The following is a 16,589-nucleotide window of genomic DNA, read 5'->3' as shown; positions in this document are numbered from 1 at the left end:
TGGGATAAACAACATACTTATATCTATATTTGAAGTGCATGAAAGATTTCACAAAGTTACAAGTACAACAACAGTTACAGAACAGTTTATTTTTAAACATGGGACACTTCCACTACACATGACACATTTTGTTAACATTGTTTCGATCTGAATCAGAAATGAATGTCTGAAAAGAAATAACAGAACAGGAAATATCTGTAAAGTTCTCTTTTAATGTTGGTTCTATGTATTCTTGTAATATACTCATACATTGAATAACTTAAATACATTGGGATGCATTTAAATACAGTTTACTTTCGTCCTATTGTTCCTCCCTTGATGCGGATGAATTGAGGAACAACTCAATATATCGCTCGTCTGGATGACAGAAAAACACACACAAACAAAAAAACATGTTAATCACTTCATGTTTACATTAAACATTTTGGGCCATATTTGGGTTATTTCAGAAGATCACACATATTCATTGCTTACTTATATACTCTCTGTCTTTGGTCATGGCTGACACAGCATCCTGATGTGTTCTGAAGTAGGCTTCTGCCTCACCGGTGGGCCGTCCGTTAGGACTGTACTCTACAAGAACCTTCACCAGTCTGATGGGAGCGAAAAACTGAAACACAAATTACACCTCGGTCCTTCAGTACTGAGATACTGTGCAAGGTCAAATAAGCTTTTAATAATTACAAACTATTAAAATCTGTAATTAATATTACACTCCTCTTGACCACCTTACTGACATTAAAGCATATGAAGAGCAAAAAAATAAATACAATCATGCTAATATATTCAATATAACACTTTACCTTTACAATGTCCTCTGCTGTGGCTTCATATGGCAGACCTCTCATTTGAACAAGGTTCCCTGTTGCTGATGTAGGGCTGACATTTGCTGTGAACAAAACTAAAGTCAGGGTATCTGCTGGGTTTTTACAATCAAATTTAAACTTAAGATAAAATTTATACTGTATGTGCAGGGTAGGGCAATGTCTATGGTAACATACTAAATTTTACAACTTTACTACACAAACACACTTTTATGATGTTTTATAAAATGATAAACCTCACTTTTAAACCATTTTTTAAGAATAGGTCAAAATTATATTACATTTTTAATATATAATATATTCCTAATTGTTTATATTTTTAGAATCCACATTAGCTTCCTTTTAGCATTTAGGACACTGTGTCTGCTGTGTAAAATTTTGATTTTCGTATTGGTCTAGACCAGGGTTATTCAATTAAAGTTCACGGAGGTCCGGACAATACTATTTTGGGACAGTTATACACATTTCCATCGGGGCAGCCGTAGTACTATGTGAAAAGAAAAAAATCCTAAACACTCAAAATAGTCATCAAAGATGAGAATCTTGTGCCCTGAGAGCTAAAGCAACGATGTATTTTACTAATATTTACCAAAAAAAGTCATATCCCCACTGGATATGAATATATAAAAAGGTTAGATCAGATGTTTTATCAGGCTTTTTGTATTGTTATTTTACATTTAGACACTTATGTGTATTATGGCACATAGAAGGTCATGGGACTGATAAAACATACTGGTGTAGGGTTTACCTCTCAAGAAGAGTATGGACCATTTTTATATTTTGCTCAAAGTAATAAACTACTAAAAACAAACAACTTGCATAACATAATCATCAAAACTCTCATGAACAAAAACAAAGTTAACTAGTAATTGTTTTGTATTTCCTTGCCATCTCTAAATAATTTCCTAAATTTTAGCATTGTTTATTATGAAATGTTTTATATGCTGATTAATAACGCTAAATGTATGGGGAAAACAACAAAACGTTTAAAGGTGCCACAAGTTAACTTGTCAAAAACCTGGTTTAGTGGAACGGTCATAGTCATCTGTATGACAGATACAAATAATTGTATTTTCTGGCTGCATTCTCGTTTTCTGCAGCGTTTTAGCAAAAGTATCTATTTTGCTGCTCACCGTGTTTCTGCTTCTGTGGTTAAAATAACCGCATCATCTGCTGCTCTTAATGTGGCAAAGGGCTTGAATGAAGTGCATTTGGCTCTAGATAAAAATATTAGAGGATCTAGCGCTGAAAGATCATTACTATAACCCTTAGCACTTGTGGTGTGAACCACTCTGTTGTTTTGACACGCTGCTGACTTTAAACTGTAGAAATAATCAAATGATGTCCCGCAGTCTGCATGCAACCAAGCCATGGTCCGCCATTTGAATACCACTGGTCTAGACTAAATTAAAACAGGATACAGGCTGAATGATAATGCAAATTGATTAATAAAATGCATTCAAACTTTTTATGGCCTTAAATTTGATAAAACTTAATTTAAGACTTTTAAAGGACACACATTAACACCCTGAAAGATGCATGGGAGTGCACACAGTATACAAGATATGTAATCATTTTTAAAGTCTGGATGTTAAGGGATACTGAATTAAACATCTTACCTGTTTTTATTCTGCGGGGCGTGTCCTCAGCTCCTGGTGTGGAAGATGAAGCCTCATTTCGCCTAGTTCCATACTGGACTTGGATCTCAGTTTTCCTGCTGGGAAAAATCTCAACATACCTGCATACGAGGAAAAAAAAACCTTTATAAATGCAGATCCAAAACATTTTAGTACATCTTAAATATTTTGGCATCAAATAGCTAAAAATTGGTTGTTTATTACCAAAAGTGTCACCTGAAGATGATAACATACTCAAAAAAACATCATACTTCAATGTGAAATTATACATATAGCCTTGAGTGGGAAAATGTCTTTACTCGGGGTCATAAAGGACTTAGGGGCTGTTTACACGACACTGTTTTTTAACTAAAAATGGAAAACTTTTTATGTTTTGGCCATTCATTTACACTTAACACATAAACTTTTGAAAACGGGTATCAAAGTACAAATTTTTTGAAAACGATGCCATTGTCTTCTGTGTAGACTAAACACAAATTTGTGAAAACTGTGACATCATGTACATGTGTATTACATGTTCAGTCTATGGGTGTGTAGTTTTTCTTTACAAAGTGACATCAACATGGCATGCAAAATAGAGCGTTTTTAGTCGTTTCCACGGATCGGTGTGAACGGGGATCGTTTTGACTATGGTGTACACGAAAACTTTTCACTTTTAAGTAGGATCGTTGTCGTGTAAACGTACCCTTAAAAGACTCATTCAAAGACAGCTGTGCAAACATATTTAACAGTTTCAAAGGAAAAACACATACATATTTCTGAAAAACAATTTGCATTCTTTTGCGTCAAGTATTACTTGATATACCAACCTGTTTCCAATGACATCTCTGTCTCTCTTTAATGCCTTTTCAGCCATTTCCTTTGTGACAAACTGCACAAAAGCATCGCCTGAGTTTCTTCCTTTCCTGTTCAGGACTATTGTAACTCCATCTTCGACAATATCCAACCCTGTTTTGAGAACATCAAAACAGACAAATGAAGCATAAGGCTTTTATCAGTGCAATGATGTTCAAATGTCACATTATCTCTCACCAGAGAAAAACTGAATGATGTCTTTCTCGGTACAGCTGAAGGGAAGCCCTCTGAGTCGCACCACTCCATCTGACTCCGTAATCGGCTGAGTAGCCTTTAATATGGCTTCAGCTTCTTTGTTTGTTATCTCATACACTGAAACACATGACACCAGTGTTCACTATTTATCAACTCTATGTACAATTAAAAACATGATAAACGCACACACAAAAAAGAAAACAAGCATAGGGTATTTATTCAAAATCAGCTTACCCTCAACATAGCGCTGTCCCAGGTAATGCTTGTGCAGATCCAATGCTTTGCAAACGTCCTCTTCGTGCTCCAGCTCAATGAACGCCTGTCCTGTCGGCTTGCCGTTCCTGTTGTGAATTATATGGATTCCCTGAACTCCAGCTCGAATCCTACAATCTGCAAAATCAAAATCAAACAATAAATAAATAAATAAAGTGGAAAGTGTACTTCACATGATGAGAAGATTATATCAGAACATCTTCAGGACAGCGACATCCATACAATGAGGGAATATGTTGACTTCATTTCTGAATTACTTGAATTTGTAAGGCCTCTGAATTATAATAATGATAGTTCATACTTTTTAAGCAGGTAAAAGGCCTTTTAGGATAATTTTGATGACGTCCACATTCAGCTTGCATTCATGTCTTTTTGCTGTGAAATCTAATGATTTTTATAAATTAAACCTAAGAAAAACTTTTATATTGCTATTAATATTTCAAGTAGAACATTTACTGGACTGAAGCAATGTGATTGTCCATACTATGGTCCATACATACAAATAATGTGAAAAATAAAAGTTTGAAATATGTTATAACAGATTTCTGAAGAAAGTTTATTTGTACACCTCACACTGTATCACATAAAACACATATTTTGCAACATTTTTAAAAGATTTCATTTATATATTTTGTCTAAAAGTTCAATAAACGGTTTCATTTAAAATGATATTTCTGACTTGTTTCATGCAAGGCTTTTCAAGGTTAACACACCTTCAGTTGGCCAAATCAAATAGAGGAAAAACAGCATGTCTCCAAAATAATTTCTGAGACTGTAAAATATCAAAACAAGTAACGTTACCAGAAAAGAAGTTTATTAAGTCCTCTGCAGTAGATGACCAGGGAAGCCCCCTGACCTGTACGATGAACACTTCCTTTGCTTGGATCTCCGGCTTAGGGGTGTATTCGGGTAGAGGTGGGTACTCATCGTCTTTAGATGGTGCCTAAAACATTAAAGGAATAGTGTCACGAGAAAACAGTAAATTGTGTCTGGGACAGTATTGAAATGTTTGTACATAAATTAATTAGGTACCTCAATGGACAGGCTTCTTTGATATAGTGTCCATGGATGCTTGAACTCGCGGTCAGCTAAATATCTCGCTGAACATGAATGAACATACCGACCTCGTGCTGCTGTAGACAACGCAGTTTTGATATGAGTCTCCAGGCATGGAAACTGCTGCTGTCTCCTGATAGAGCGAACAAGAGAGAACAACAGTGCGCTCCTACTGAATGCAGACATCTTGTACTGTACAAAACTTCAACTTAAAACATGCATGAAACCTAAAGTAAACAGACTCGGTTAACACACAGCTCATTTGCCCCACAAATCACGTTGACCTACTGCGTCAGAGGACAACATGACGCAATTAAAACGCGCCACTGGACTTTACAGTCCTTTCAAAATAATAGTTCTCTGGGATTATAGTTCAAAACAGCAAAATACGGGTTGGATTTAGATTTCTTTCTTTATTTTTATTTTATTGTGATAAAGCCAAAACAAATTATTACAACATTTTATGGAAATTACATACTTTTTATTAAGATGCAGTTTATCAGTTTACCTAACCTGAACAAAAGAGTTTTCATTCAAAATTCGAAATTATTTGTACAGACCTTTTCACAATAAATAATCATGAATAACGAATAAATAGAACGAACAATGAAACAATTGTAAAAAGTAATAATTTCTAATTATGTTAATTCATTAATTGCATTCATTTTCTAAACGACCACAATTTAAACCCACAATTTTTTTTCTCCCAAATTTTATGTAGAATTGATCAATTACAGTTATCCATATGTTGAGTTTGTGGAGAATATATAATAGCATACGTGTGCATATGCTGACGTTACTATAATATAATATAATATAATATAATATAATATAATATAATATAATATAATATAATATAATATAATATAATATAATATAATATAATATAATATAATATAATATAATATAATATAATATAAACGCTAACGTGACTCTTAATGGAGAAGAAAGGAGGCGTAGTGAATATACTGTCGTGATCTCGCGGGATTTTTCGGCTCTGGAGAGACTTTGGATGGGAAGGAGAACTTTTGCACGGGCAGGATCAGTGTTGGTGGAGTGTTAAGGACATTAAGGCTCAAATTACTTGATTTTCCACCCTTCAACAGTCAAAATAACGGAGTAGTGTCTTTTCCTCATCTGCAGCGCATTTTCCTCAAGGAGCGATGAGCTTTTTATTGTAAGTATGTGTGGGTTCTTTAAATGGGAACACTGATGGCTAGTTAGCAAGCGTAGAAATACTGCTTTTGTCCCGAAGCTGCCTGTACATGAGCAATCCTGACTCACAGCAGACCCGACACTTATTAGAAGTGAACAGTTATTACATAATAAAGCTGATAGAAGCGTAGTTTGATCGTATCTCAGCCGTTTAGTGCGTGACCATCATAACACAAAACTGTAGTCTGGCTAATGAAGAATACTAAGCCAGTACATGAGGTCATCAGCATTAAATTGGATTTTAATACTCGTCCTTTATTACTATCCTTGGGTTTATACTACAGTAATCGTGAACAGAGCCTTATTTTCCAACATCATGTCATTTATGTAAAAGGGATATAGTCGTGTTTTGTGGATCGACACAAGTAGATTTTTCCTCAAATGTGTCCATCCAGGAAAACGCAAAAAGTCACCAATAATGGCTAACGTTACCTAATAAGTGTTCTGTCGCTTTCTCGATATGTACCTTAATGATTTGACATCAGAGTGCAAACTGAAATCCAGACATGATCAGTCTGGATTATCCCACTATAATCCCAGTATACTGTATACAGTACAGTAACCCAGTGTAGTAAGTCCCAGTGCAGTTCATTTTGTTTTTAAATGTTGATTTGTGCTCATGTGCAAGCTGTGTTGATTTTCACATTTATGTTTTTTAATTATTTTTCAGTTTCTCCTAGGGCTGGGCGATCATAAAAAAAAATAAAAAATAAATCGTTTTCTTTTTTGCTGAATCGCGATATACATACATCTCACTATTTTATACTTTTTTCTATTTGGATAAAAAAAAAATCTGTATTTGTTTTAGAATTTTTATTTTTTATTTTATTTCACATCCTTCCCAATGTTGTCTTACAAACAATGTTCATAAATAGCTTTATAAAACTGGCAAAATTGGCTCTGAAAGCAAAAAAAGGGAATGTAACCAACGTAGGCTATGCTACAGTAGGCCTATATATTATTTGCAAAAAGGGGGTTAAAAATTACATTACACTCTAACATTGTAGCAACAACATTACAGTCTAAAAACTAAAATAATAGAGAAGTAGAAGTTAAATTCAAACAAACAAAAGCACAGACTAAATGTTAACAGTTTGGCGCTTATGAGCCTGGCAGCACTCGTTCACTGAAGTCTGTGAAGTTTAGCATAGACTCGATTACATAAGGCTTGTGCAGCACTGACAGTGGAGCTGCACTATTAATCGTTAAAAGATCATGATCTCGATTCAAACACCCTCACTATAATAGCCTGTCTATTATACATCTGACTGAATCACACTGGAACATTCAAATCTGTGTTTGCACTGCAGCTGAGCCAGAGAGAGCAAATGTGATGTTAGAAACAGCTTCACAGACAAGCCACACAATATAGTTATTTCTGTCACAAATATTTATATTATCACAGAAAAACTAGGATTAAAGCTTATAGTTTGGATATAACACTGAAAAAAATCAGTGTTATAAAATCGTGATTCTCAGTTTATCCAGAATCGTGCAGCAAAATGGAAATATTTGCATGACCTTCTAACATTTACTGATGGAGAATATAGCAGTGAAATGTGGTGTTTTCCTTAGTGCATAGCTTTAAACTATACGTGTTAACTATATCTTACGAGTTATTTTGAAAACCCTTAATATAAATCATTTCTCATGTTTAGGACAAATTGGATTATGCACTTTTCCATGCTATTTTTCAGATGTGCTAAAATAATATCATAATACCAAACTACTGTATGTCGATATAAACTGTATTGCATCATCATATATCATTTATAAAAAGATATCGATAAATCATACAAACTCGATATACTGCCCGTGCCCAGCCCTAGTTTCTCCCTAGATGTGTATCTTTTTCCATGGAGACACTACTTTACAACGGATTTAATTGTGTTGTGTAAGAGCTAAATCATAGAAACAAGTATTATGTTTTGCTTGAGTATCTCTAGAAGAACAAATATAATGTGTCAACAATGTAGAGTAGTGCATTTCTCTCTTCTTCTGCTTTCCTTTGAAAATGGGAAGTACTTGTGCTGCAATTTAGGCTGTACGATTCAGTTGAGTATGAAGAAAAGAAAAGCCTTGCATTAAACCTTCCACCAACTTACGACTAGAAATTAAATTAATATGAGAGATGAAAATTCATGTGCCCACTGCCCTCATTATCTTAATCAAAATAAGCTAACTTCCTGTCTTCCTGGTAAAACAGCCTGTCTCTCACATGACTTTAAAGTAATCTGCAAAGAGTTGTTTCATCATTGTTTTGTTGCTAAAACATCATAATTATGCCCTCAAACAGTTTGTGCTCTTAGTCTTGGCCACATGTTTTTTGTTTTGTGAAGACAGGAATTTCCCATCTGACTTCTGCTTGATGCTCTGATGCTGTCACCTGACTCAGGGAAATGTCATTAGGGGTAAAAGATAATGTCATTTGGGAGTGCCACGGCCTGAAAATGGGTCGCAGGTCTGTTCTGATCCCCTTTATTGTTGGCTTGACACATGCTGGTCATTCAAGTGAGTTTTTCAGAAGGTTTGTCTGTATTTGTTGATCACTTCCAGTTTCCTTTCGTTCTTTTCTGTGCAAACCCTGTCCTGTTTGTGTCTAAACAGAGCAACTGTTGAGTTGGTGAAGACAGGCTGGCTTTGAGGTGTTGATGGATCATGGACCAGTAAAGGCACATACTGTATGCTTGAATGTTTAACTCAGAGGAGTGGCCCAGCTTGGATGTCAGGCTTGGGAAGTTTTACCTGTATATGAAGTCTTTAGGATGTGTTGAACATCTCCATAAGCGCTCTACTAGGGGTGTAACGGTTCTCTGTAAAATAAAAAACTTTGGGTTCGGGCCGAATACCGAGCCCGGAGCCTCTCCTCAAACAGCACGCCAAATATGCATTTATTCTATCTGACTTATTTGTAAGTGTGAACTCGTGAAATAACAATTCTCCAGCGGCAGTCATGTGTTGTAAACGAATTCAACCCAAGCGCTCATTGGTGACGTGGATGATTACGTTACGTTGCTCATCTGTCCATCATCGTATAAAGCCCGCCCTGACAATTTGATTGGTCCGAACAATTTTTGTTCGGGCATAATAGCTCCTCAACGGAACGAGTCCAGACCGAACTTCCCGACCTAAAAATGTTGTGGGCGGGGCTAAGTTCGGCTGGCATCCAGGCTAGGAAGCCTCAGGACACGCAGAGCTGACGTTGTTATGGCAATGGAGGTTTTTGTTTTCGACATGAGCGCTGTACACGGTAGACCAATTTACAACAGACTGAGCTGTCTGGCCAATCAGAGCAGAGTAGCTCGCGGAAAGGAGGGATTTAGAGAGATTGATTCATCTGACGAGTCGTTTGAGGGTCAATAAAAATGTGGTGATGTTCAAATGTATATTATGATCAAATTAAACAGTTTTTTTTACCTTTGATGCATGTAAACCTGTTGTAGGAGACTCCAAAACAACATTAGGAAACTTTAAAATAGCATAATAGGGGCATTTTAACAAATAATCGTGCAGCTCTACTTATTATGCCAGATTATTATGGTACTCTACTATATAAATGTGACTTTTCCTAACCAACACCTTCTTCTGTTCTTTCTTACCTCATTACTTTACTGTTTAATCCCACACAAACAGGTTTCATAACTAAATATAAAAAAAAAATTGTCATGTTCAGTGATATAATTTTGCTTGACGAAGTATTTTTTGATTCAGTGCAAGTGTGCTGCAAATCATTAAAGTGTGAACATCCTGCATTCTTACTCTTCTGTTATTCCACAGTGGAAGCCGCTCGTCAAAGACATTTAAACCGAAGAAGAACATTCCCGAGGGCTCGCACCAGTACGAGCTCCTGAAGCATGCAGAGGCCACTCTGGGCAGCGGGAACCTGCGCATGGCCGTCATGCTGCCCGATGGAGAAGATCTCAATGAATGGGTGGCAGTCAACAGTAAGCATGTGACTTTAATCTAGGGATTTCTCCCTTTTTTTTTGCATCCTCAGTGTGTGTGTAAAAAAACTGCTGTGATTATAAAAGTTTTTTATGTTTGTCCCATGTAGTTCTTAATTGTAAGTAGGTCTATAGAATTAAAAATAAATGTAATTTAAGAACTACATAACTATAAAAGTATTGTATGTATACATGTCATTATTATTGTTCTTCTCTCTAATGAATAATGTGAATAGCCTAATGATGTAGACATGTCATCATGCATCATTCCTTCTAATAGCTTCTCAGACTAATGTGTCTGTCACATTCAGTATTGTGGCTTCAAAGAAGTGGCTCCTAAATATATATATTTTTTTTCCCCTTAAAGGTTTAGTTCACCCAAAAATGAAAATTATCCCATAATTTCCTCTGCTGTTTGTCAATACGTCATGCGTCGGGTCAGAGTTCACTCTCACTCTTCGGCCAGAACTCGTTACCGGAAGCCAGTGATTATAGTTTATAAAGTTATAAATATGGATTTTTTTTTTTTTTTTACAAAAACACGTCGCTTTACTTCAGAAGGCCTTTATTAACCCTCTGGAGCCATATGGATTACATTTATGATGGATGGATGCTCTGTTCGGGCTCCCATTCACTCCTATTATAAAGCTTGGAAGAGCCAGGATATATATAGGCTATATATTTTAAAATAATTCCGATTGTGTTTGGCTGAAAGAAGAAAGTCATATACACCTAGGATGGCTTGAAGTTGAGTAAATTATGGGATAATTGTCATTTCTAACCCTCTAATATTAAAAATGTTGTTTAATATTGATGTTTTCACAAATATTCTATGTGTACATGTTAAAATCTCGGATTTCAAAACCCTTTAAAATAGGTACAGTGACAGTCAAAATACTGTATATTCATGCTGACACTCGTGTGTTTAAATGGATCTTCCCAGTTATCATACATTTTATAAGGCCTGTTTGTAGGTCAGTTTTGCAACATTTCAGAGGCAGTTTCTTGGATTCGTTCATAGCCTCTGGCCTTCTTCTATTTTTAGCAATAAAGGCAGTGGAGTTTTCTTAGGTTGTCAGCCTCAGGGACAGAGGGCTGAATACAGACTCTGGCAGCGCTGATGTTGCTGGGTTTAAGGTTTCATCTAATTACTGCAGCTCATGAAATATTGGGTGTACCGAACTTCTGTTATATAATTACAGCAGGGTTTCCAAAACCACTTGAGGTTTGTGATGGAACTGTATAGGGTAGATATTTATTTTGTTATTGTTTAGAACAAAATATGATTCATTTCAGACCGTAGGATTTTAAATGTTTTAAGATGCTGGCATGAGTTTGTACTATAATGCTGTTTCATGTGCTTGTAGCTGTGGACTTCTTTAACCAGATCAACATGTTGTATGGGACCATCACAGACTTCTGCACTGAGGAAAGCTGCCCACTAATGTCTGCTGGGCCTAAGTAAGTATTAACAGGGATTTATTATGTGAAATATTTTGAGCATTACACAACTGTTCAAAAGGTTTTTTTTTTTTTATGTTTACGTTTTTGAATGAAGTCTCTTGTGCTCATCATGGTTGTGAGCATAAGATAATTCACTTTTGAATGGTAATTACAGATTAAAGTACAGAAGTGTTGCATTAAAAAAAAAATATATTTTTGGTAACGTATTTACACGTTACTACATGTACTTACTATAGTAATAACAGTAACTAACCCTAAACCAAACCCTAATCGTAACTATGATAAGTACATGTAGTTTACTAAAATCCCTCAGTACTTATTGGAGTAATTACAATGTAACTACGTCACCTTAAAATAAAGTGTAACCATATTTCTTTTAATAATTTTTTTGTGTGTTGTCTGCAGGTATGAATATCACTGGGCTGATGGAACCAACATAAAAAAACCAATAAAATGTTCAGCTCCAAAGTACATTGATTACCTGATGACTTGGGTCCAAGATCAACTTGATGATGAGACACTTTTCCCTTCAAAAATAGGTTTGCTACTCCTTTAATTTATTGTGCATGATATAGAATTTTAGCATGCTTTTTTTCTTTGTATAGCTCCTCATGATCATGGAGGGAACTGTCCACACGGTGGCGCTTTTAAAACATCATCAAAACAATTCAGTCTTCTCAAGGAACCTAGTTACCACATCCACAACATAATTATATTCTGCTGGTCATTTTTTCGACTATTTCCTTTTGCTTGTATTCTAAATTGCCCCATTATGCTCTTTTAAAGATTCCTAATTTAGTTTTGAAGGTCTCCTACAATAGGTTTACTTGCATCGAAGGTCAAAAAGCGCTTTAATTCTCTCATAATATACATTGCAGCATCACCTCTTTTCTCACAGTGTCTGAGACAGTTTGATAAAATGAAACGACCACTTCCATATTTGAATTTCAGCTCTGGAGGCTTGTAGTGATACGAACAGTAATGATGGCGTCAGTTTTACCGTATTAATTCAAGCCCGAGTCCTCATCCTTTGGAAGTGCATGCAAGATGGTCTTGCTTTCGCAGCACAGCAAATGGCGTCTTCTTGACAAGTGACAACACAAACCAAACTTTTCCATGCCTCAGCTACAACTACAGAGCAGGTCAAAGTAAACGTTGTTCGCAGGCAGCCAATGAAGACCATAGGCTGCCGCTGGCATTATGCAAATTTGTTACAAACCTACGTAGGTTTGTGCAGAAAGTAAGGACTTTTTTCATTCACAAACAACTTATTTTACACACTACATGTAAGGTAATATCAGAAAAAAATGCTTAATATGGTCATTTTAAAGTTGTTTTACGTTTATAGGGGTCCCTTTCCCAAAGAACTTCATGTCGGTGGCCAAGACCATTTTGAAGAGACTCTTCCGTGTTTACGCTCACATCTACCACCAGCACTTTGACTCTGTTATCCAGCTGCAGGAGGAGGCGCACCTCAACACCTCTTTCAAGCACTTTATCTTCTTTGTTCAGGTGTGTACTTGTCATTGAGGTGTGCGAGTTAGTGTTTGTCGGGGGTGGTTTGGCTTACCATAAGTAGATGAATATGATGTTTTATTGGGCCAACTTAAATAAAAACATCTCTCTCTCTCTCTACTACTACTTTTTTTTTTTTTCAGGAGTTTAATTTGATTGATCGTAAAGAACTAGCACCCCTTCAGGAGCTGATTGAGAAGCTCACATCCAAGGACAGATAAATCTGCTCTTCCTATCAGCATCTTCTCTAGTTTCTGTGTACAGGCAAGCCTGGCTTTGTTCTCTCTGTGTTTGACAGGTGTGTGGGAATGTTTTCCTTTGAGAGTTAGGAAAAGGCGGACTCCAAAAAAGCCCTTGATAAGCCACAGCTCAACTATAGGTCAAGGTTATAGTGGAATTATACTGCAGTCCTTTCGACGTCGTCTCAAACACGATCTAAGTGCCTGATACGTCCACTTTCAAAATTGTTTGTATAAAAAGCACTACCATTGCTATAAAACTTGCTTTCGACTTTATTTTAGGAGTACATGATAATTAGGTTTGTTAGTTGTTGTTGTTTTTCCTCTTAATGGATTTATTTAGAAGTTCATAGATTTAAAAATACTGAATGAAGCATTCATAGATTTTTCACGGAGATGAAGATAAATATTTAAGTCTTAGCTTCTCTTAAGTGCTCATTTTAACTGCTCCCTGTGTCTCATGACGTGTTTGGGATTTCCGTTAGCAGTTTCCGTAGTAGTTGAATTGAGATTTTATCCAGCCCTCAATGAATCTTTCCTTAATGTTACACATTTCACTCATTAACGAAGAACACTGGGCCCTCAGTTGGCCTGCCAATGCTTTTATACCACTACATTACTTTTGAATAAGTACTTGTTGTTGAGCCAGTTTTACAGATTCACTCCCAGAGGTCAGGGGTTTGTCTGTTGGAAGCTGGGATGAATGAGCTGACTATGCAAGATCAGTATGTACTATTTAATCTAATGTTCTCATACCCTATGAAATACACCTTTTACATTCTTTTACAGATTCTGTTCACAGATGTGGACACTATGGACACCTTAAAAAAAAAAAAAAAGTATCTTTTTTAATGTGAAGGATACATTTTTCAATCTTAATTTTAACTCCCCCAGTCTGTATTAGTGTTTCAAAGAATTAAAATAAGATAAATTATGAGGTGGTTTGCAAAATTTGAATAAAATCTATGACAGATTGATTCAAACTTGATGCTAGTTTAATAACGCACAACAATAATAGTGCTGACAAGATAGTTGGTGGTCCTTACTATAATTTAAGCAGTGCATACGTTTGTTCTTAATGAAGTTTCACCCCATGAATGTTTATTTTTCTGAATGTTACAGAAAATGTGTTGCTCTGAATAACACACAGCTAAAATGTTTCTCAGAGATTTTCACATCACTTCATTTTAGAACAGTATGAGATTGATTATAGACAAATGTGATAAACATTTTGATGGCAAGTTGTAAATACTGTAAACAGAAAAGGTATGCAATTGGAATAACATGAGATGTCACTTGCTGAACTTTTGTGGTACAATGCTGAATACTGTTTATAGGAAAATAAACCTGTTTGAACAAAATTTGGATTTGTGTTTTTGTTAATAGTTTGAGCATCAGTATGTATTTGTTTTTTCATTAATTAATTATACTTGCTATCACTATTACTAAACACATCAAGTTATAAAAAAAAAGAATATATATATATATATAGGTTATGCATAATTATACATAATTTTTTTTTTTTTTTTTTGCCACTTCATACATATATGCAGGGACTTGATAGATCCAGTTCCTTCAAATCAAAATTCTTCACATAAAGTGTACTCATTATTTAAGTATGGCCTTTCCCATAACCCCTCCTTTAATCAAATAATTTTTTTTAAAAGGAAGGAGCACATTGCACAATGTGTTTGGGTGTGACATAATCTGCTGTCTGGAGATATCAATTTTAACTTGTCAGTCAACTTAGTCATATGTGATCATGATTTGGTTCATCCCTCAGGTCTGTGCTGTTGGTATTAATTTTCTTGTCCTGAATGATGTTTGTTGAAATGAGACAAACACAATCATCAATCACAAACCCTATGAGCCAATACCAACCAATTACAATTAGAAAATTACTTCAGGTGTGTATCTGAGGATTTAAAGACATTTGCAGTCATTTTTTCCCCCTCAGTTTCTATTGAGTTCTTTCAGCTTTTGAGCACTTTTTGAGAGGACTGTGAGCTCCCTGCACTCAAAAATAGAGGTTCTACATTGCATCAATCTATAGTTCCATGAAAAACATTTAACTGGGAAATACTGAGTAAAAAAATTAGGGAGATAATTCAAATGTTCCTCACACACTAAGTGACAAAAGGTTCCTGCAAGAACTGTGCACTGAAAGGTTCTTTGGGGAACACAAAATAGTTCTTCTATGGCATCGCTGTGAAAACCCTGTTTTGGAAACTTTATTTTTAAGATTGTGTCAGTAGGCCTACTTCATTTCTAAAACCAGGGGACATCGGCACTCAGATTCAGGAAAGTCAAGGTTGTTTTAAACCGGAACCTGCTTTAAAGATGTCCAGCCAGTAGTTCTTGGCATTTGAAATGAGTATTAGGGATCTCCTGATCATGTTCTTCCTCCATTTAAATCCTCTTGAGCCTCACTCTCTATGGGCACTTTATCTTATCCAGCCTTCTGTTTTAAAACGAAACGACTGTGGCTTGAGCACTATGGATATGGGCATCTACTTCTAAAAACAGTTATAAAAATTAACATGACCTTTTGAACGATTAGCGACAGCAAACGCACACCATGGGTATCATCTCAGAAAGCCATAACACCAGACAATTTTTGATCATCCATGAAAGTAAACCCTTGTATTCTGGATTTTGGACGCAAACCTACAGCTGCAGACATAAAAGCTCACAGAAGAGGGAGACAAAACATCTGTGACTGAAAGCTGAATCGCTGAACTGCATCTCCTGACTGGCCTCACGCTGACGATGAATTCACACAAGGTTCTGTAAAAAGACAGAAGTAGCTATGAGAACAAAAAAAGAGTTGCTTTTGTTTATAAAGGTCAGAGATTTCAATGGACCTGATTGTTAGAGTTTGGATTTATTAATAAGAATAATCTGATTCTTTCACTTTCTAAAAGTTTTGTTTGAAAAGAATGGGTTAGTCTTAGTATCACCTGATATATATGACAAGCTCTGTAATATCATCAAGAATTAATGAAATCATATGTTGTTCTGACATGTGAGTTGTATTAGGTGGAACCAATTATAGGCCTAGCCCAGAGCTTGTCTTGTTTGCAGTTGAAAATCAAGACTGAATTTCCATTTTCATTTAGTCCAGGCCCTCCTCGCTTGGTAATTGTATTGTGCAAATGTCCCCATTGCTAAATACTGTGATTTCTCAAATGTCATATGTCTGCAGTATTACTGGAAGTAAGTGTTTGTCATCCATATCTCATATGCTCTGCGTTGATTAAAATAGCTTGCACTTGTCTCCTGAGTTTTTGATTTATTATTCACCTCTGAGCGACTTCATCTCAGCGTTCTTATATTCAGTTCCTTTCATTTATTCCCTGAAGGTTTGATTCC

General features: G+C 35.8%; 2 protein-coding genes across 2 annotated transcripts; one reads left to right on the top strand and one right to left on the bottom strand.

Moving 5' to 3' along the window:
* Positions 1 to 85: 85 nt before the first annotated feature.
* grsf1 (G-rich RNA sequence binding factor 1) lies at positions 86 to 5,139 on the bottom strand. The gene is made up of 9 exons (XM_082169349.1): positions 4,817 to 5,139; positions 4,586 to 4,727; positions 3,746 to 3,901; positions 3,494 to 3,628; positions 3,271 to 3,409; positions 2,444 to 2,562; positions 804 to 889; positions 475 to 610; positions 86 to 357 (listed from the first exon to the last, which is right to left on the bottom strand). Exons 1-9 carry the CDS (start codon positions 5,024 to 5,026, stop codon positions 302 to 304), a joined length of 1,179 nt encoding a protein of 392 aa, XP_082025475.1. The 5' UTR covers positions 5,027 to 5,139; the 3' UTR covers positions 86 to 301.
* A 705-nt stretch (positions 5,140 to 5,844) lies between these two features.
* On the top strand, positions 5,845 to 14,578 carry mob1ba (MOB kinase activator 1Ba). Its single transcript, XM_082169493.1, has 6 exons — positions 5,845 to 6,017; positions 9,833 to 9,999; positions 11,367 to 11,460; positions 11,869 to 12,002; positions 12,812 to 12,975; positions 13,122 to 14,578. The coding sequence occupies exons 1-6, from the start codon at positions 6,004 to 6,006 to the stop codon at positions 13,197 to 13,199; spliced, it is 651 nt and encodes a 216-aa protein (XP_082025619.1). The 5' UTR covers positions 5,845 to 6,003; the 3' UTR covers positions 13,200 to 14,578.
* The last annotated feature ends 2,011 nt before the right edge of the window (positions 14,579 to 16,589 follow it).

This window comes from Leuciscus leuciscus (genome assembly GCF_965113295.1).
Source record: "Leuciscus leuciscus genome assembly, chromosome: 5".
Taxonomy (NCBI): domain Eukaryota; kingdom Metazoa; phylum Chordata; class Actinopteri; order Cypriniformes; family Leuciscidae; genus Leuciscus; species Leuciscus leuciscus.
This window is presented reverse-complemented; position numbering and strand designations above follow the sequence as displayed.